Source organism: Oncorhynchus gorbuscha, linkage group LG22 (genome assembly GCF_021184085.1).
Source record: "Oncorhynchus gorbuscha isolate QuinsamMale2020 ecotype Even-year linkage group LG22, OgorEven_v1.0, whole genome shotgun sequence".
In the NCBI taxonomy this organism is placed as follows: Eukaryota; Metazoa; Chordata; class Actinopteri; order Salmoniformes; family Salmonidae; genus Oncorhynchus; species Oncorhynchus gorbuscha.
The window spans coordinates 8,839,494-8,862,003 of record NC_060194.1 but is presented as its reverse complement, the minus strand read 5'-3'; the positions used below and the strand labels follow the sequence as shown (position 1 = coordinate 8,862,003).

The following is a 22,510-nucleotide window of genomic DNA, read 5'->3' as shown; positions in this document are numbered from 1 at the left end:
GGCCAGGTCTTGGTAGATTTGCAGTGGTCTGATACTCCTTCCATTTCAATATTATCGCTTTCACAGTGCTCCTTGGGATGTTTAAAGCTTGGGAAATCTTTTTGTATCCAAATCCGGCTTTAAACTTCTTCACAACAGTATCTCAGACCTGCCTGGTGTGTTCCTTGTTCTTCATGATGCTCTCTGCGCTTTTAACGGACCTCTGAGACTATCACAGTGCAGGTGCATTTATACGGAGACTTGATTACACACAGGTGGATTGTATTGATCATCATTAGTCATTTAGGTCAACATTGGATCATTCAGAGATCTTCACTGAACTTCTGGAGAGTTTGCTGCACTGAAAGTAAAGGTGCTGAATAATTTTGCACGCCCAATTTTTCAGTTTTTGATTTGTTAAAAAAAGTTTGAAATATCCAATAAATGTCGTTCCACTTCATGATTCTGTCCAACTTGTTGATTCTTCACAAAAAAATACAGTTTTATATCTTTATGTTTGAAGCCTGAAATGTGGCAAAAGTTTGCAAAGTTCAAGGGGGTCGAATACTTTCGCAAGGCACTGTAGATTAAACTCTTTGGCCTGAGTTGCAAGTGTCACGTCTGGAGGAAACCTGGTACCATCCCTATGGTGAAGCATGGTGGTGGCAGCATCATGCTGTGGGGATGTTTTTCAGTGGCAGGGATTGGGAGACTAGTCAGGATTGAGGGAAAGATGAACAGAGCAAAGTAAAGAGATCCTTGTGCACCAGAGCACCCAGGGCCTCAGATTGGGGCGAAGGTTCACCTTCCAACAGAACAATGACCACAAGCACACGTCAAGACAATGCAGGAGTGGCTTAGGGACAATCTCTGAACATCCTTGAGTGGCCCAGCCAGAGCCCGGACTTCAACCCGTTCGAATATCTCTGGAGACCTGAAAATAGCTGTGCAGCGACACTCCCCATCCAACCTGACAGAGCTTGAGAGGATCTGCAGAGAATGGAAGGAACTCACCAAATACAGGTGTGCCAAGCTTGTAGCATCATACACAAGAAGACAACAGGCTGTAATCCCTGCCAAAAAGTGCTTCAACATAGGGGTCTGAATACTTATACATTTTCACAAATGTCTAAAAACCTGTTTTTGCTGTGTGATTATGGTGTATTGCGCGTAGATTAAGGGAAAAATTTAATTAATTTTAGAATAAGGCAATAAAGGTAATAAAATGTGGAAAAAGTCAAGGGGTCTGAATACTTTCCGAATGCCCTGCATATAGGCCTATCACTGTCGCAAGGCATATGAACTAACAGGTTATAAAGCAAACAACGCAATTATCACAGCACATAATTTGTAATGTGGTTTTTTTTGCTTCTCCTGTGATTTTACCCCCCGCATCGTTACGTAATGGGGATAGGGAATTCTAAATGAAAACATTTGAATCAAAAGCATATTGTAGTTAAAAATCTTTAATATTTATACATATATTTATATATGTACACATTGACTTACATATTCCTGTAATGGCAAGTAACGATTAAATTCATTAAAAGTGATTGGGTGCCACAAGTAACCATCTCTCCAAATAAAAACAAACTTCTCAGGTGTTTTATACACACATGCGTGTCAGGTTACATGGCGAGGGCTCGCTGAGAGCACAAGAACCTTTCCTCTCTATTCCCTCCTCTCCTTCCCTCTCTTTTTGTGCTGCAGTAGACACCTGGCCTGTCATCAAAACGGCTAGTGCTGGAGTCTGGGGTCTCATGTTTTTTTTACCAGGCATTTGTTCCTTTCCAAACAGACTCAAAACTAGCTAACGTTAGTGTGTTTGGGCTGTTGTTACACTTGGACTTATCCTCATAACAAATAAAAAAGAGTAAGGCTAAAAGACCTGGGTTGTATTCAAGGTTATTCAACGGTTTTTGTAAACCGCTAGGCAAAATGCTGTTGCAACACCTTGGGATACCACTATGGTGTTTTGAGCCTAATAACAACAGGGCCACGTGCAGTAATAGTGGTATTAATTATGGACCACCTAAAAGTCCCTTTCCCGGATGCCATACCTACAGGCAGAGGCGTCATGCCCATTGAAACCGTTACACATTACATAGTTTATTTTACACGGAATTAAATTATACTGAATTTGACCATCAGTAGCCCCTCAAATAGAATTAGGTGCATATCTCCTCTGCCAGCCTGATAATTCACATAATTCGAGGCAAAAACTCTTCACGTCACCTCAGTTCCCTCCTAGACTTGTATACAACCCTGATTGTTATCCTATAAACACACTGGTAAAAACATAGTGGCACATCCATAATGTTGCCCAACCATGTCAAGTCCTTATTATACCTTGTATTTTAATGTGATTACAAATGCCGATATGCACAATAAAGAGCTGTCAAATGAACCAAAAAATAAATGTATAGAGAATGTATTTAGTCCAAGGGCATCATTCCATGGCAGTCCCAAATCCCATAGTCCTTTATAGTGTCATAAACTAAGCTTTTAATAAAAACTTGAATTCAGAGTATCAGAACTGTACGTTCACATCACAGGGTGTGACGGAGCCGGTGCATTGAATAGGTGCTACATGCTGCCCTCTGGTGGTGTTGACGAGGAGATAGGCGCGCTACAGGAAGGGGTTGGTGGAAGAGCCTCCAGCGGGGTAGGATCCAGCCGGGGCTCCCGCCTGGTTCAAAACAAATGGTTCATCAATATCGTAAAATAACATCACTATCAGCATGACTTCCGAACTCATCCATGAAGTTAGCAGAGAGAGCGCAGCTGCATGGGTGACCGCCCACATAGGTGTTTTTACATTGGACCCATGCAGAAGTTGCATGTGCATGTAAATTGTATGTGTTCAGACCTGTATGTGTTATGTCACAAAGTGTTTCACACTGGTATTACAAGTACTACTATTAAAAGACCACAATGCATCCTTCGGTCCCACAACATGATCTGGAAACGCACACACAAGCTACGAACTGCTCACCATGAATGGGTTATTGGTCATCCCCGGCCCAGCCATGGGCTGCCCAAAGGGGGTCATGGAGGGCTTGGTCTGCCCGTAGACTGGGTATCCACCAGGGCCTGTCCATGCAGAGAAAAAAATCTGGCTGAAATAAACCTGGTAAATGTAACAACATGCTGGTAAACGCAATAAAATGTTGAACGGTAAAGTTGACCTTTTCTGCTAAATTGGAAAGTTTTTTACGTTAACCGGTGGTTATTACATTAACCGGTGAGTAACAACTTCATGAATAATGTATTAACTTCAACCAAACATGTAATAACATACCAAAAATCAATGTTTTGTACTACTAGCCTCAATTTAATGCACATACCACCACATACCTAGTGCCAATCACAACACAAACAACTCATACAGGAATACATAGACACTCACAAGCACACATTGAGATGTACACACATGCATAGTCTCACTCACTCACACAACACTTTATTTTATCCTTATTAAATCAAGCTTATTATGTTATCCGGTGGTTATTATGTCAGGTCATCAGTTCAGTAGCAACTTTATTTCATGAACCACAACTTCAACTGATCATGTAATAATAATGTCTGTGTTATTTCCCTTGTTTTTATGGACATGGACTAGTGCTAAAACCATTAATCCGGCACTCTAGGAAAGCTCAAGCAAACACCCAAAGTATTCGAACGATTTCAAATCGGTTTGGCCGATCTGGATGGCACCAGGGCAATTGGTGTCAAATGAACATGTTGAGTAACCTTGCATGAAACCTGAAGACTGCCATTACAAGGTAACACAAGCTAACAACCTTGGCTTCAGTTCAGTAGAGGCTATCAAAGTCATGTGCTGCACAGAACTAACACAGTCAGTGACACCAGCAACCATCCAGCTCAATACAAACTATACTGAATAAAATATAGTATACGTTTATTTGAGAATCAGGTGACGTTCCCCGGGCAAACCAGGAACTAGACAAAAAAAACTCCAGGGACTATGACATAAAGAACATCCTAAAAAATATCCCCAGTGTCGTCCCCGGGACCAACCGGGAACTAGACAAGACCGCCAGGGGACTATGACAACGTCCTGGCGACCATTTTGTGACGTCCTGGGGACTTCTTTAGCGACTAATTATTAGCAGGGAACTATTGTAGTGACATGTTTAGATTTAGCAGCTAAAGTTCTCATCATTCCACAATTTATTACGATTACCAGCAAGCTTTAACATTTACTGGTTTTATTACATAAGAAAAAAATCTACAAGTTATTTCAAACAGAAATGTTATTACATTTACCGTTGTTACAGGGATTACCTGCCAGAAAAACAACCTTTGTTTATAGTGGAGGGCCACAAGAAAATTTGAAGTCAAAAAACAATATTTGGTGGGGGGAAGGGGGAATCACAGCTTTGAAGTAAAGTCCAAACTATATTGTGGTATGGGTGAGACTACTAAGGAGAAGAGGGCACACTACTTACCATTGGGTTGCTGGGGGTGGTAGGCCACCGGCTGGGTGTAAGGGCAAGGGGCCTGGCCAGGGAAGGGCTGCTGGAATGTCCCACTGAAACTGGTCGGGAGGCAGTAAGAGGAGGGGTTCCCAAAGCCAGCAGGCATACTCATAGAGCCTGTGCCAAACGAGGCTACGAAACACAGAGAGAGGGGAGGGCGGAGTGAGTACCACAAACACAACCGTACCTTTCAATGTACAGTATCTACTGATATCAAACAATGCTATTTCAGACAAATTGACACGCATTCACTGGCAGAGGCCCAAACATGTCCTTGTGTTCATACTTCTGACTTCAACCACACACACACGTTATGCATGTATTTATTTACTTTCACATGCTCACACACACACACACACACACACACACACACACACACACACACACACACACACACACACACACACACACACACACACACACACACACACACACACACACACACACACACACACACACACACACACACACACACACACACACACACACACGGCCGGTGCTATACCATTAGTCTGGAAGGGGTTGGTGGCCATATCCGGGGCGGCGGCAACAAATGGATTATTGGACGGGATGGCTGAAACAGGACATTACATCATGGTTTCATTACATTTGAGTGTCACCCATTTCAGAACTCAATGTTCAGGAATATGTAACACAATCCACTCACCTCCAAAGCCTTGCTGCACATGCATGCTGGGTAATACTGACTGAGTCTGGGCAGGCGAGGTTCCCAACACAGCTCCAAACATATTCCTAGATTCACATAAATACATAACATGAATCAATTTGTTATCTCATTGAATCATAAAAAACACTTTTTAGCAAGATCCAGAGGCAGTGTTAGTTTGTGCATATCTAAAACCTATTTTTAGTGCCAAGTTTTGAAGTGGCGTCTGTCTCTCACCCCTGGACACTGCTCCCTGTGGGGGCCGAAGAGCTCAGCTCGTTGTCCAGCTCAGCAAGAGCAGCGTAGCGGTCCTCTGCTGAAGTGCCCAGCTGGGACGGAGCCGGAACAGCACCGGCCACCGACGGCACTGGGACACCTCGCCCTACAGAGAGCGAGAGAGAAATACACAGGGGTCAATATACACACATGGCAATGGACATGGACACTAACACACAAAAATAAGATAACATACTGTGCCCCTGTTGGGCTTGGAACAGATATAATGTAAATAAGAGGGAATGTATGAGAATGGGACCCAGGGGTACCTGATGCAAAGGACTGTGAGGGGGGTGAGGTGCTGAAATGTGAAGGTACTCCAGAGTTGCCAAACGCCTCAAAGTTGGCAAAGTCGGCGTTTGAGCTAACCTGAGTCGCTGCAAACCACAGAGGAGGAAACAAAACACTGACAACGTGAGGAATGAGGAAATCATAATGGCATTATGGTACATGGGAGGAGGGGCAGATGACAATGATTTAACACAAACACATTATAATAACGTGTTAAGTCTTCTTACACTAATCTTTATAACTGATCATTTCCAAGCCCTCAAGATATGATGTCGTCTCATTGAAGACAAACATTTCGAATCAACTCAATACTGGGAAACTCCTGAACTGCCATTTGAGTAAAATTTTCATTTAGTCACACATTGACATTATTGCACGACTAAGTGGAAATTTGGCTGAAACTCAAGTTAGTTTGAGTGAAGGCCATTCCCACTCATTACCTGACTGGCTCGGGAAATGTGCAAAGTTGGCAAAGTTGGAGTTGCTGGCAGCCTGAGAGGGCGGAGTGGCAAAGATGTCTCCACCCAGGTCAGATAGGAGGTCAAACTTCTTCTCCTGAACTATAGGATAGGCCTGGGAGCGAACCAACACCGGCGACTGGCAGAGGGAGGGAGAGAGATATGGAAGGCCATTAAAGCATGACAGCATGCTTTAAAGAAAAATAACTGGGGACATGGGGTTGCACCCATTGACTTTTAAACTCAGCAAAAAAACGTCCTCACTGTCAACTGCATTTATTTTCAGCAAACGTAACGTGTAAATATTTGTTGAACATAACAAGATTCAACAACTGAGACATAAACTGAACAAGTTCCACAGACATGTGACTAACAGAAATTGAATAGTGTGTCCCTAGCCCTCAGCCTCCGATCCAACAGGTCCCAGACGTGCTCAATGGGTTTAAGATCCGGGGTCTTCGCTGGCTATGGCAGAACACTGACATTCCTGTCTTGTAGGAAATCACGCACAGAACTAGCAGTATGGCTGGTGGCATTGCCATGCTGGAGGTTGTCAGGATGAGCCTGCAGGAAGGGTACCACATGAGGGAGGAGGATGTCTTCCCTGTAACGCACAGTGTTGAGATTGCCTGCAATGACAACAAGCTCAGTCCGATGATGCTGTGACCCCCCCCTCCCAAGAAAGACCATGATGGACCTTTCACCTCCAAATCGATCCCGCTCCAGAGTACAGGCCTCAGTGTAAGGCTCATTCCTTCAATAATAAACGCAAATCTGACCATCACCCACGGTGAGACAAAACCATGACTCGTCAGTGGCCAGTCCTGTCTGGTCCAGAGACTGTGGGTTTGTGCCCATATGCAACGTTGTTGCTGGTGATGTCTGGTGAGGACTTGCCTTACAATAGGCCTACAAGCCCATCAGTCCAGCCTCTCTCAGCCTATTGCGGACAGTGTGAGCACTGATGGAGGGATTGTGCGTTCCCTGTGTAACTGGGGCAGTTGTTGTTGCTATCCTGTCCCTTACCCACTGGTGTGATGTTTGGATGTACCGATCCTGTGCAGGTGTTGTTACACGTGGTCTGCCACTGCGAGGACGATCAGATGTCCGTTCTGTCTCCCTGAAGCTCTGTCTTAGACGTCACACAGTACGGACATTGAAATTTATTGCCCTGGCCACATCTGCACTTCTCATGCCTCCTTGCAGCATGCGTAAGGCACATTCACGCAGATGAGCAGGGACCCTGGGCATCTTTCTTTGTGTTTTTCAGACTCAGTAGAAAGGCCTCTTTAGTGTCCTAAGTTTTCATAACTGTGACATTAATTGCCTACCGTCTGTGAACTGTTAGTGTCTTAACGACCGTTCCACAGGTGCATGTTCATTAATTGTTTATGGTTCATTGAACAAGCATGGGAAACAGTGTGTAAACCCTTTACAATGAAGATCTGGGAAGTTATTTGTATTTTTACGAATGATCTTTGAAAGACAGGGCCCTGAAAAAGTGACGTTTCTATTTTTTTATTTTATAATGACCAGAGGGTTTGTAAATAAACAACATTTTAGACCTTTAATAAAGTATCTAAAATTGCTAATGTTGTACTGTAGCTTAGACCCTATTTCACATCATCTGACTTTGTGTTGTACCCACCATCAGTTGAAACATGCTCTTAAAAACAGGGTGGGTTTCATTTCAATCACAGAAATAATAGAATGGACCCATCCCTTCAGACCACTGCAAATTAGCTGGTACAAGTATAATTTGAATCACTAGAACAAAAGATGACCACCGGTCCGACCACTGTCGAATGTCAACACTAGAACCGCTAATGCCAACGGCCACAGATGATTGATTTTGTAAATAAATAAAACAAATTGGGGTAGAAAAAAGCAACGTACTGCTCCTTCCCTGACTTTTCCTAAATGTCTGTATTTTACATTGCTCAGTTGTCAGAATGTGATTAAAACAAACAGAAGTACCAGTTGTTTTCTCTCCACACCTATGCCAAGGTAAATGCGCTGTAGGACGTTGGTACCTAGCCATGCACTAATGTCTCTCTCTCTCTCCTCACCGAATGAATGACGTAGGTTAAATGGATGCGTGGATGACAGAAACTGATAATTGTGCACATTACTTCAACTGAATTTAAATTAGACCTAACTGAATGATAAGGAGGGTGAAGACAAGAGGTTGAATTCATTTAGAATAGTGTAAAATTGGGAGCATAGATATGAGAAGACGAGATTGATTCACGCGTAAAGGCACGGTTAAGGGCCCCCAATACAGGGTCCGATACAATCAATAAATGCCTCCTTTTTTTTCATATCTTGTCATGAATATATATTTGTCAAGGTACATATACATTTGTCTTATGTCTATTTATCAGCATTAGCACTTATGTTTATACTAAATAATTTGACCGCGGCACCCTGAGGGTTCCTATCCTTCTTTTACATTATACGTTCTAAAGATGAGCTGTTACTGGACTGTATCATTTACTAGGCCCGGCGATTCTAGCGTTAAATTTTCAGGTCTATTCTATTATCTATATTTCTATGATTTCAATAGTTTTCCTATGAAGTATTGACAGTATAATTTAAAACAGATATTCCCATTCAAGTCAACATTCTCTGATGTGTGGACCTCCAACCATCTTTGTGGTACTATTTGAAAGTTGACATTACCAAATTATTTCTATTTTCGTACATTTATCAGCCAAAACTTGACATCCACCCTGTATTCAAGAGCATGTTGTATCTCAACCGATGGCGGGCACAAAACAAAACCTAGATGATGTAAAATAGAGTCTAAGCTACAACATATGTGAAACCAATTTATCATGTTGAAAATTTGACGTAAAAAAAACAGAACATTTTCGTTTTTTTGGAAGACAACAAAATAGTTTGACAACGGTGTTTGTAAACTCTTGATGATCAATCTCAACCATATATATTTTCCAGTGATGAGGACATGGATGTATGGTGGAGTATGCAAAATGGGTCAACTTTGAGCACCATTATCTCTTGAATGTTTTGGCATTCAGGTCTAAAAAGCCACTTTCTGTGCACTTCTACAAATACCTATGGAAGTAAAAAAGGGATTTTGCATCAGCCTAAAATGGATTTCCTCATATGTTAGGAAATGACTCAAAAGCACATTAGGAAAGAAGATGGGGAAATACCTGACGCGTTGGGGGGGTCTTGTTAAGCTGCAGGGTTCTCAGGGGCTGGACCTCCGGGGTGCTGCCTGTGCTGCTGGCTGAGGTGCCCGACTTGGAAGCCTGGGCTGTGGCTACCGTTCTAGCCTGGTCTGGAGAGACGTACCTGTGTGCACACAACCATGAATAAAAATAGAATCGATGGGGAGTTCCCAAGGTGAAATCATTTTCACATGTAAAAATGGGTTGTTACTTGTTTTTTTTTAAAGTGAATTCATAAGATTTTACATTGAGAGCTCTGAGTGTGATTTTACATTAATACAGCACAATAGAAATAGTCGGATCTGCAAATCAAATTATTCTGCTTTTGAAGATGTTCAGTTCACACAACACAATAGAAAGCAAGTGAGTGAAGTTCAGTGAACAGATGAATGAACCAAAAAGAAGCATCTCACCATCTTTTTTTCTCGTACTTTTCCTGGAGGAATTCTTTTACTTTCTGTGGTTCGTGGAAGTCTGGAACAACCAATGTCCGGTCATTGTACAGCCCCAACCAGATGTGTTTACAAACCTAGAGTAGAGAAAATGTTTGGGGAGAGGGTGTGGCGAGAGAGCGCGAGAGAGAAAAAAGGAATGCCAATAAACTCCCTAGAGAGAAACAAAAAAACCTCAAATAAAGAAAGCAGACATGAGGAGACAGACATGCATAAAAGACACTAAATCCTGTGTTTTTCCAATGCTGGTCCTAGGGACCCACAGGGTAAGCCAGATTTAGTTCTAGCCCAATACAAACACATCTGAATCAACTAATCATCAATACCTTTGAGAATGAATTGGATTTGTTAGTGCTAAACTGGAATAAAAACCTGCACTCCCTGCAGATCACTAGGGTTGAAGTGCACATTTCTTAGTACATTACTTGACCTCATGTCATTACCTCGTTGGTGTGTTTCTGTAGGAATTCGATTTCCTGTTGCGTGAAGGTGGTCATAGAGATGGACTTCACTCTGTGGGGGGGATTCAGCCCTCGTCTAGTTGGGAGTGGAGGGGTATGTATTCGGTGTCATTCAGTTTACAAAGACCAGGCACAACATGACTGCACACTCACAGCTAAACTGTGCATTTACTGACATTCACTGTCAAAAGGGTTGTTCCATTTGATTTCAATCACTTATTGACCGCACCACTTTATATTTGAACAAAACTTGTCATATACATTTGCCCATGGTAGAAGTGGCCAGAGAGTGACTTTTTTGAACCTGAATGCCAAAACATTTAGGAGATAGAGGTGCTCAAAGTAGCCCCATTTTGCATCAATGTCTTTAACACTGGAAAATATAAACAGGGATTTCAAACTATTTATCCTTTAGCAGCAATTATCAAAAACAACTCATTTTTGCATATGCTTTAACCATATTTTACATAAGCTGAGGTGTTTGTATTGTGCCCGCTATCTGTTGAGACACAGCATACCGTTGAATACAGGGCGGGTGTAATTTCAATCATAGACATTCATAGAATGGATTTCTCTCTTCAGACCACTGCAAATTAGCTGGTACATAATTGAAATTCTAATGTTTACTTCCAATTACTACCACAAAGATGGCCACCAGTCCCCCCAGCGTAGAATGTCAACTTAAATTGGAATGTCTATTCTATTATCTACATTTCTATGATTTCAATAGGTTTCCTATGGAAGATTGACAGTATAATTTAAAACTGATATTCCCATTCAAGTCAACATTCTCTGAGGTGTGGACCTCCAAACCATCTTTGTGCTACCATTTCAAAGATGACATTTCTATTTTATTCACATTTTAGTACATTTATCTGGCAAACCAAGACACCCAATAGCATGCTGTTTCAACCTTTAGCAGGCCTAACAAACACATCAGATGATGTCAAATAAGGTCTAAGCTACATGTGGGGAAAAATTAGTTTATGCATTTAGATAATTTGTTAAAATTAAAAAAAATATATATATATAAAAGTTTGACAACCCTGTTTGTGAGCTTTAGAATTATATCAAACATGTATATTGTCCAGTGATGAAGACATGGATATTTCATGGAAGGGTGGGGTATGCAAAAAGGGTTCACTTTGGGAAACTCCATCTCCTATATGTTTTGGCATTCATGTCCAAAAGAGGTCAAAAAGTGATTGAAATCAGATGGCACATCCCAAAAGTGAAAACCACCAGTGAAAGTCATTATATGACTCATAAGGCTATGCATTCATGTGCCTAGCCTTCACATATGACGTGAGATTATCACTTGTGGCATCAGTTGTGGTCTTGTTAGAAGTCCTTTCCTATTGTGGTCTCTGAACCATATCATTTGCATTACTTGACCTACTGTCCCATTTCATGTATTCTACAAGACAGTGTCTGTCTGTCACTTATACACTTCCTCTATCTCAGGGATGGAAAACTCCAATCCCTGGGGGCCTGATGTGTCACTTTCCCCCCAGCCCTATAACTAACACACCTGATTAAATTGCATTCTAAACTGAATACCTTGATTAGTTGATTATTGGAGTAAGGTGTTTAGGCAGGAGCTGGAGCAAAAAGTGTGTCACCAATCAGGCCCCCCGAAGACTGCCCATCCCTGCTCGATCTATACACATATAGGCGTGAGCAACGGATGTCCCAAACTACGCCTACGGTATAGACGAGATGATTGGGAAATAGGTTCGCCGGTGCGGTGACGTGCCGTTTTGACACACTGGTCAAATATTTGCCTTTTATCAAACAAGTACTTTCGGCACAAACAATCCTTTAGTTAGTTGCCAAGCTAGGTATGGAACTGAATATTGACCTTCTAAAGATTGGGAATTGAGACCCCTCCTTACAACAAAGCATGGGGCTTGCGACCCAGCCCAACCAATGGCCTCGAGCTAACGTCGGATAGCATTACCTGCTGTGTTGGGGAGCTTGCCAACGTTAGGCTAAACCACCAAAACACGTAATAAAGAGCGTCCTTTTGCTTTAAAAACAAGCCCACATAAACACACAACCATAGAATCAACACAGTACTTACAAGATGCCAGAACAGGTGGTACAGACGAAGGAACCCACTGTCATGTTGGCATAAGTCGGGCCGCGCTGGTCGCAATCAAAGCACTTCCTATTCGGGGGTTGGCTAGTCATTTCCCGAAGCATCTTGAGATGCGTCTCCTCTTGCTTTCGCTTCGCACTCGTCGCCATGGTTGAGAAATGGGGCTACTAACGGTGGGAGAAGTTTATCGAGGCCTAGGGAGAGGATGTATTCGGGGAGGCTTGCCTCGACAGCGGTGGTGGTTCAGACACCTTGCTGAGAGGTCTAGTGGGACGGACACGTTCCTTCTTCGTTGGCATACAGGAGGTGTACCAGACAACTAACCGGAAAGTGACTGACACCTACCGGTAGGAAGATCTGGTGGGCAGCAATGACCACTCGACAACAAATTACATTGATGAATAAAAGTTTAATAGTAAATACCATCATACTGACATCTTGTGTAAAATCACAGATACAAGAGATTATCATATTTTGGTCTCTACTTTGACATGATCATGTTTATCAAGATAAGAAAGTCCTTTGCCTCAAATTTGGCACTGTTGAGGGTAGCAGGTGTCCACCAAATAAGCCATGAGCCCATCTGACCTTCCTCCATAGAAATCAATCGGCTCCTGTTTTGCATGAGGGAACAAGCAAGCCAAGGCCCCACAGACAGTGGTTGCACTGTTCTCGCCAATGAGTCTCCGCCTCTGCTCATCCTGTTTACTTGCTCCCTAGGAGTTGCCCTGGTCATGTTCATTAGGGCACGTTTTTAAAACGGAAATCGAATATGAGCATTACTTATTGGATATGCCCAGGTAGTCTGCCCCCTGTTTCAAGGTGGTGCCTAATGAACACGACCCCGAGGTACTCGCTGTCACAAATCTTTACATAATAAGAATTGGTTTATGCTCAATCATTAGGAAGTTAATGAAATGTATAGATCAGTTGATCTGCACAGCTCCTTTCTCAGGTAGACCCTCATGAACAAGCACATCCTTTTAACTGTCAGACAGTTGGTTGGTAAGGATGCATTTGCAGTACCACCAAACTCCATCGGAGGGCACTGTCACTTTGGCCTCGCTCTTTTTTCTTTGGTGCCAATGGAATCCCCAGTTTCAGACGGCTACAAGTGGAGATAAGGCTGGTATTTCAGACACAACACAATAACTGAATACATACCAGAAATACACAGGCCAATTTAGGTGTCACATCCCTTTAGTCTAGATTCCAGTCTGTTTCTGCTTTAGCCAACCTGTAATCATGAAATGTTATATTGCCAAACAAGGCAAGGCAACAATGTGACATTGTTACAACAATGTGACAAGTTATCCTTAGCTGTATTGGATATAGTGGACCAATGTAAAGGGTTGATACAGTATGGGGATCTCCAAAGCCATAAATACCGTAGATATGAAACATTTGGCATCAATGAACAGGCTAATAAAGTCTGATATATAGCCATCTCTATACCAGGCTCTGGGCCTTGAGATATAGAGTTTAGCAAGTACTCCCACCATAAAATGGTGAGGTGTCATAAAAGTGTCATAGTGGGGTTATATTACCTGTTGCCTTTTCCGTGTAACACGGAAGAAGTCCTCCATGCGAGTTTGTCGGCTCTGTCCTGCTGCCTTGTCCTCCTCCCTCTCCTTCCTCAGGCGTTCACGCTTCTCACTGAACTTCTGCATTCGACCTCGTACTCTTTGCTCCCTACATAACACACACACATATATGGAATAATTCCGTTTTAGATTACTGGGCAAGGACATAAAACAAACATGCACTGCAGATATAGAGGACTCGATTTGTGCACACCAGGGGTCGCATATATCAAGTACCTCAGTTTGACTTTTTCGAACACAATTAATAAGATTACATGGTCAAGGGGAACCTGATCCTACTCTGAGATGCTTGATACATATGGCCCCTGGTCTAATTCCAAAGGTGGTCGGTCATACAGGACCAGAACAGTACTTGACGTGTTTCTCGTGGCACAGAAAGTGGACCAGGGCCTCCTCATCTGGCTCAGTCCAGACCAGGTTCGGCAGCTCGGTCAGGGGGGCATCCAAAAACAGCTTGCGGGCATCCTGATACTGCCAGAACAGTGGGACAGGGTGGGTCTGAAGGAGGAGGGAGAAAAGGGGTTGGGTGTTAGTCTAATTACATGAACAGGAACATAGCATAGAAGGTGAGGTCTGAGATGAAAAATGAAATAATCATTATATTATCATTATATTATCATATATTGGAGTGGTAACAAATGACATAGATCATTTAATATTTTCTTGGTTTACTAGTATATTTGATCCAGACTTAAAGATAAGACTTCAGCAAACACATTGGCACCAAAATCTCCAAGACAATTGCATTGCAGTAATATGAACAGTTGTCAGGGAGGGAACATGTACCTTTCTGTTGATGTTCAGCACCACGTTCTCTATGTTCCGGTGCTGCTGGATCAGAGTCAGAGCTCTCTTAGGTCCAAGGCCTGTGATTTTGTCACAGTAGTCACAGCCCAACAAGATACACAGGTCCACAAACTGACATACATTAGGAGGAAAGACAAGGGGTGTTAGCCTAAGAGATTAAATATCACTGAATAGATAGTATGGGAGCATTTTGAGGGTTGAGAGACAGTTGAGAGATTACACTTGAGAGAAAGGTACATGATGTTTATGCCTTACAATAATGTAGTATTCTTGTACACATGGTGCCTATGAACATGTAATGAAGGCCTTTGCCTCATTCAATACAAATGCTTTGGGTGGAGGAGGTATCTTACCTCTTCATGTGTTATCTTCAAAATGTCCAGCAGCTTGGGCAGAGAGTACTCAATGACTTCGCTGCGAGGAGAAAAATAATTTGATTTAGAGACCCAGAGAACTGGCCATCAGTCATTACAGTTACAACATCAGTCATCATGTTTTATATATTTTTTTACTAATACTTTGCCACAAAGTGCTTAGAAGTAACCATGGCTATATGATATGATATACCATATGATATGTTATGAATTGCAATGTGTACAATATGTTGTGAAACACAATTAGTACATCATGCTACGAATTTTCAAAAATGTATGATATATGTTACGCATTCCAATTTATTGTGGCTAACACTAGCTAGGTGGCTAACGTTAGCTAACCTAGGCGTTAGGGGTTAAGGTTAGGGTCAGTGTTATGCATGAAACACACCAACAATCTCTGTGCCGATAGTCTGCCAATAGGTATTTATCACATTCCTTCTCTTGCTAGAACAAAAGCAGTACCTGCTGCTTGCAGACCCGGTAGCACCGAACCTACCAATTCTACTTGTAGAATCGCAATGCTCGTGTCAGTGGCCAACTACTTCACTTTGAGCCAATCAGAGAGCACGAACCCCCACGTGGGGGAGCCAACACTTCACATGCAATGTTGGCTATTGAATAGTAGCTAGCTAAGTGCACAGATGCAATACACACAACACTAAACACTTCCTCCAAACTATCTAACCACTGTAGCTAGTATTGGCATTATAATTAAATCACAATGGATTTGATAGTTTCCATTAAACAGCTGCCTGTGTTAGCTGCTGAGTTAGTGCAGTGTCCTTAGCTGGCTATGTTGCTCTAGCTAGCAAATATGCTAACTTTAGCTAGCTAGCTAAACATTTGGCTATGGGCTGGCAATGACAGTATGGGATTATGGAGAGTGAATTAAATGATTTCTTCGTCATCTTGCTAGGTAGTTATCTAGTTGTGGTCATCTGGTTAGTATCAACAAGGGCTTTCTATAAAATAGCAACATTAGCGCAACATTTGCCAGAGTGTCCATGTCTCCATCCTATTCGCTACACCCGTATAACAACTTCTAAATATGTGTATGCGACCAATTCGATTTGATAGCTTGGAATGTAGACCAAAAGTAATACAGACACGGATATGCAAAGCCAAACAACGCAACTGCCACATTCTGGTTTGGAGTATTTTAACAAGGCTTTTGTGCCTGACGACTTCCAAGGTCTTTGCTGTGTGAATAAAAAAGACATTGACTGCAGACCCCCTGTTCAGAGGTGCTAAGTACTGTCGGCAGGCAAATGTTTCACTATGTCTTGAGCTTTTATGGTTAAGCTTAGGGTTAAGGTTATGAGTGATGTTAAAGGGTTAAAGTTAGGTTTAGGGGAATTGTTAGCTAGCATGCTAAGTAGTTGCAAAGTAGCTAAAAAGTAGTAAGTAGTTACAATGTTGATAATTAGCTCAAATGTGATGAGATTCGAACATGCAACCTTGTAGTTTCTTGACATTCGCGTTATTTGGGTTGCTAGACATTCATCTTATACACTCACCCATACCAAATCATTGTCTTAACCATTGGGGCGGCAGGTAGCTTAGTGGTTAGAGTGTTTGACTAGTAACAGAAAGACCATCATTGAAAATAATAATTTGTTATTAACTTACTTGCTTAGTTAAAAAAAAGGTAAAATAAATACAAAACATATCACACTAATTTGAGTGTCCCTGAAGTACATTTACTATATTACGTCTAGTCTATGAGACCAGGCTGTATAGACATGGTTATGGACTCAAAGGTGCACTCTCACCTGTTTTTCTTGGCATTGAGCTGGCGGATCAGGATGTTTCCACCGAAGGGCAAAGTGTCCATGTCTTCTGATGCTACCGCGTCTACGGTGCCCTGTTTCACCAGGTGGGCACATAGTGCCTCGCCATCTCCTGGAGCCTGGAGAGAGCGAGAAAGTGGAAGGAGAGGGTTCATATGTTATGGTGGTTGGTTTTTGTTCAAGACAACTTGGTATAATTAGGGTATGTGTTCAGGGTTAGCATGCTACATAGAACACTCGCACACTGACCTGGATGATGGGCACACCCATAAGCTTTAGAAGGTGGAGACAGTCCTGTGTCTGAGGGGACACTACAGGTGCCCACAGAGAGGTCAAAAGTAAAATACAGGAAGATGGAAAACTAGTATGCGCTGTGATTGAATTCCAATGTTTCTCTTACCTGCTCCTGAATGACTGGGGGAGCTCCAGCCTGCAGCCTGTGCCCTCTTCTCCAACTGAAAGAAAACAGAGAATACAATTCAATTCAATCGTATTGACATGGATTGTAGCAAATTGTACCCTATTCCCTATTTAGTGTAGTGCACTACCTGTGAGGGTATCATTTTGTGAGGTACAGTGCATTCAGAAAGTATTCATAGCCCTTGACTTATTCCACATTTTGTTGTCACAGACTGAAATTGATTAAATAGATTTTTTTGCTCACCCATCTAGACACAATACTCTATACTCTGTAGAAGCACCATTACCAGTGATTACAACTGTGAGTTTTTCTGGGTAAGTCTCAGAACTTTCCAAACCTGAATTGTACAACATTTGCCATTATTATTTTCAAAATTCTTCAAGCTCTATCAAATGGGTTATTAATTATTGCTAGACAACCATTTTCAGGTCATGCCATAGATTTAAGTCAAAACTGTAACTCGGTCACTCAGTAACATTAACTGTCTTCTTGGTAAGCAGTTCCAGTGTAGATTTGGCCTGGTGTTGTAGGTTATTTTTCTGCTGAAATGTGAATTCATCTCCTAGTGGCTGGTGGAAAGCAGACTGAACCAGGTTTTCCTCTAGGATGTTGCCTGTGCTTAGCTCCATTCCGTTTGTTTTTTATCCTGAAAAACTCCCCAGTCCTTAATGATTACAAGCATACCCATAACATGATGCAGCCACCATTATGCTTGAAAATGTGGAGAGTGGTACTCAGTAATGTGTTGTATTGGATTTGCCCCAAACACAACACTTCGTATTCTGGACAAAAAGTGAATTGCTTTCACCAAGTTTTTTGCAGCATTACTTTAGTGCCTTGTAGGATGCATATTTTGGAATATTTTTATTCCGAGCTTCCCACTCGGACAAATATGCTAGTATTTTAGAGTAACTACAATGTTGTTTATCCATCCTAAGTGTTCTTCTAACACAGCCATTAAACTCTGTAACTGTTTAAAAGTCACCATTGATCTCATTGTTTCTGGTAACTGAGCTAGGAAGGATGCCTGTATCTTTGCAGTGACTGGGTGTATTAATACACCATCCAAAGTGTAATTATTAACTTCGCCATGCTGTAATTGATATCCAATGTCCCCCCCCCCCCCCCCCAGATGAGATAGTGTTTAACCAGATTGTTTAATGACTATTATTGTACACAGTGAGTCCATGTAACTTATTATGTTACTTGTAAAACACATTTTTACTCCTGAACGTATTTAGGCTTGTCATAACAACAGGGTTTAATACTTGACTCAAGACATTTCAGCTTTCATTTCTTATTAATTTGGAAAAAAAAAAAAAATGTGTGTAGGCCAGTGACAAACAACTCTCAATTTCATCAATTTTGAATTCAGGCTCTAACAACAAAATGGGGGAAAAGTCAAGGGGTGTGAATACTTTCTGAAGGCACCTTAGGTTGCTATGGTCTCAGCTGTAATTCTAAGAGCACCACTAACCACAGCGCTTTTCTCTCCAGGAGGCTTCCCATCGAACACAAACAATGGTTTGATGTCATGCTCCAGGAAGGTTAGCGTTCGAAAGAACAAACCTGTCAAGGGACTAGAGTGAAAGGATGGGAACATGGGTTAGAAACAGAAACATGGCCCAGAATTCAGTTAGTTTACACAGGTCTACACATCCCAATAGTCTAAAGTGACTCCCTCTCTTCCTCTAGCTACTTACTTCATCTGCACGAGCTGGAAATAATTGGACAGATGACAGTAAATAACTGGTAGACATTCGCCATATGCTCTCCCCTATCCTGTGATTTTAGATCAGTGCCGATGAAGGAGGAAGAAGCAACATTTGAGGTGCTGTCAACAAAGCCAACGTTTGGGTAAGCGTCTCAATTTAGAAGTTAGAAATGACAGCTCACCCCAGTAACCGAAGATTTGGTACTGCAGTGCGGAACTGGTTCAGAACAATGGAGGTGTCCAACGCAATGACCTTTCCTAAAATTTTGAGACAAAACAAATGACTGCATTTGTAAAATCTTTGAGTGAACTCAATGAGTAGGAAACATCCAACTGTGCCCATATCTAGTACTGGATTAAACTTGACCAAGCTAGTTTGATAACGTGAATAATGCCTGCCCTGTCTGGTAGAGTCAATGTTGGGGAGACGTCATGTCAATTATTGGGTGGGGCACACTGATGCTCCATAACATATTATACATGCTAGGATGAGATAAAGACCCTATGAAGGAGGTCAATGTTGATACTAGTAGCAAACTGCATGCTAGCTAGCTAACGTTAGCCTTAAGTAGCTAAGCATGCAAACTTACCTGTGTAGTCGCAGATCTCTTTGTAAGAAATGGCACCAGGTGCATCGCTACGAATCAAATCTGCCAGTTTTGTAATACCCATTGTGCTTGTCTGACAGTTAGTTATAAAGCCAACAAATTAGATACACAGTTTTGGTGATGCTGTGCACCCGGAAACCTGTTTTGTTGTTGCTACACGAATCTACCAATAGGGGCAGGAGGGATCAAACAAATGGAGAGAGCACAGTAAGAGACAGTAAGCCACCCATAATTTCTTACAGTAAACAATTTACAAACAATCCATTGATATACAGTGAACAAAAATATAAACGTAACATGTAAAGTATGGTCCCATCTTTTCCTAATATGAAATATATACGATCCCAGAAATGTTCCATATGCACAAAAAGCTTATTTCTCTCAAATGTTGTGCCCAAATATGTTTACATCCCTGTTAGTGAGCATTTCTCCTTTGCCACACGAATCCATCCACCTGACAGTTCTGGCATATTAAGAAGCTGATTAAACAGCATGATCTTACGCAGGTGCACCTTGTCCTGGGGACAACAAAAGGCCACTCTAAAATGTGCTGTTTTGTCACACATCACAATGCCACAAATGTCTCAAGTTTTGAGGGAGCATGCAATTGGCATGCTGACTGCATAAATGTCCACCAGACACAAGCCACCCCCAATGTGGAGAATTTGGCAGTACGTCCAACCGGCCTCACAACCGCAGACCACGTGTATGGTGTCGTGTGGGTGAGCGGTTTGCTGATGTCAATGTTGTGAACAAAGTGCCCTATGGTGGCAGTCGGGACAACGAACACAATTGCATTTTATCGATGGCAATTTGAATGGACAGAAATAATGTGACGAGATCCTGAGGCCCATTATGAGACTCATTTTTTTTTAAAGGAATCCGTGACCAAGGGATGCTTATCTGTGTTCCCAGTCATGTGAAATTCATAGAGTAGGGCCTAATAAATGTATTTCAATTTCCCGATTTCCTCATGAACTTGAAAAGTTTAGGGTCACTTAGAAATGTCCTTTTTGAAATTAAAATGTCCAATTAAAATAACATCAAATTGATCAGAGATACAGTGTACATTGTTAATGTTGTAAATTACTATTGTAAAAACGGCCGATTTTTTTAATGGAATATCTACATAGGCGTACAGAGACCCATTATCAGCAACCATCAACCAATAAGAACCAGCAACCAATAAGAACAAATTCTTATTTTCAATGACGGCCTAGGAACAGTGGGTTAACTGCCTGTTCAGGGGCAGAACGACAGATTTGTACCTTGTCAGCTCGGGGATTCGAACTTGCAACCTTTCAGATACTAGTCCAACGCTCTAACCACTAGGCTACCCTGCTTGTAAATAAGCATTTCACTGTAAGTTCTACACCTATTGTATTCGGCGCATGAGACATACAATTTGATTTGATTTGATAAACAGTACCAGACAAAAGTTTGGATGCACCTACTCATTCAAGGGTTTTTCTTTATTTTATTATTTTCTACATTGTAGAATAGTAGTGAAGACATAAAAACTATGAAATAACAAATATGGAATCATGTTGTAACCAAAAAAGTGTTAAACAAATCAAAATATATTTTAGATTTGAGATTCTTCAAAGTAGCCACTCTTTGCCTTTATGACAACTTTGCACACTCTTGGCTTTCTCTCAACCAGCTTCTTCGTCTTGGTTTTATGCATGTCAACATCAGAAGCCTCCTCCCTAAGTTTGTTTTACTCACTGCTTTAGCACACTCTGCTAACCCTGATGTCCTTGCCGTGTCTGAATCCTGGCTCAGGAAGGCCACCAAAAATTCAGAGATTTCCATACCCAACTATAACATCTTCCGTCAAGATAGAACTTCCAAAGGGGGCGGAGTCGCAGTCTACTGCAGAGATAGCCTGCAAAGTAATGTCATACTTTTCAGGTCCATACCCAAACAGTTTGAACTACTAATTTTGAAAATTACTCTCTCCAGAAACAAGTCTCTCACTGTTGCCGCCTGCTACCGACCCCCCTCAGCTCCCAGCTGTGCCCTGGACACCATTTGTGAATTGATCGCCCCCCATCTAGCTTCAGAGTTCGTTCTGTTAGGTGACCTAAACTGGGATATGCTTAACACCCCGGCAGTCCTACAATCTAAGCTAGATGCCCTCAATCTCACTCAAATCATCAAGGAACCCACCAGGTACAACCCTAACTCTGTAAACAAGGGCACCCTCATAGACGTCATCCTGACCAACTGGCCCTCCAAATATACCTCTGCTGTCTTCAACCAGGATCTCAGCGATCACTGCCTCATCGCCTGTATCCGCCACGGAGCCGCAGTCAAACGACCACCCCTCATCACTGTCAAACGCTCCCTAAAACACTTCTGTGAGCAGGCCTTTCTAATCGACCTGGCCCGGGTATCCTGGAAGGACATTGACCTCATCCCGTCAGTTGAGGATGCATGGTCATTCTTTAAAAGTAACTTCCTCACCATTCTAGATAAGCATGCTCCGTTCAAAAATGCAGAACCAAGAACAGATACAGCCCTTGGTTCACTCCAGACCTGACTGCCCTCGACCAGCACAAAAACATCCTGTGGCGGACTGCAATAGCATCGAATAGCCCCCGTGATATGCAACTGTTCAGGGAAGTCAGGAACCAATACACGCAGTCAGTCAGGAAAGCTAAGGCCAGCTTCTTCAGGCAGAAGTTTGCATCCTGTAGCTCCAACTCCAAAAAGTTCTGGGACACTGTGAAGTCCATGGAGAACAAGAGCACCTCCTCCCAGCTGCCCACTGCACTGAGGCTAGGAAACACGGTCTCCACC

The 22,510-nt window shown here is 42.2% G+C and overlaps 2 protein-coding genes across 4 annotated transcripts; both read right to left on the bottom strand.

Annotated features, from left to right (window-relative positions):
- Positions 1 to 1,429: 1,429 nt before the first annotated feature.
- agfg1b (ArfGAP with FG repeats 1b) lies at positions 1,430 to 12,685 on the bottom strand. Of its 2 annotated transcripts, XM_046321172.1 has the most exons (12): positions 12,367 to 12,685; positions 10,266 to 10,359; positions 9,784 to 9,899; positions 9,353 to 9,494; positions 6,156 to 6,312; positions 5,694 to 5,801; positions 5,386 to 5,530; positions 5,149 to 5,234; positions 4,987 to 5,055; positions 4,452 to 4,613; positions 2,975 to 3,072; positions 1,430 to 2,668 (listed from the first exon to the last, which is right to left on the bottom strand). In XM_046321172.1, the coding sequence occupies exons 1-12, from the start codon at positions 12,531 to 12,533 to the stop codon at positions 2,609 to 2,611; spliced, it is 1,404 nt and encodes a 467-aa protein (XP_046177128.1). In that variant the 5' UTR covers positions 12,534 to 12,685; the 3' UTR covers positions 1,430 to 2,608. The 2 variants fall into 2 exon arrangements, with proteins under 2 accessions (XP_046177128.1, XP_046177129.1); XM_046321173.1 differs by lacking the exon at positions 5,694 to 5,801.
- An 88-nt stretch (positions 12,686 to 12,773) lies between these two features.
- zgc:110269 (probable flap endonuclease 1 homolog) lies at positions 12,774 to 19,894 on the bottom strand. 2 transcript variants are annotated; one of them, XM_046321175.1, is made up of 11 exons: positions 19,688 to 19,894; positions 19,280 to 19,355; positions 18,861 to 18,963; positions 17,363 to 17,417; positions 17,212 to 17,273; positions 16,945 to 17,081; positions 15,149 to 15,209; positions 14,775 to 14,906; positions 14,341 to 14,486; positions 13,932 to 14,076; positions 12,774 to 13,492 (listed from the first exon to the last, which is right to left on the bottom strand). In XM_046321175.1, exons 1-11 carry the CDS (start codon positions 19,767 to 19,769, stop codon positions 13,436 to 13,438), a joined length of 1,056 nt encoding a protein of 351 aa, XP_046177131.1. In that variant the 5' UTR covers positions 19,770 to 19,894; the 3' UTR covers positions 12,774 to 13,435. The 2 variants fall into 2 exon arrangements, with proteins under 2 accessions (XP_046177131.1, XP_046177132.1); XM_046321176.1 differs by lacking the exons at positions 19,280 to 19,355; positions 19,688 to 19,894 and adding an exon at positions 19,087 to 19,244.
- Between the last annotated feature and the right edge of the window lie 2,616 nt (positions 19,895 to 22,510).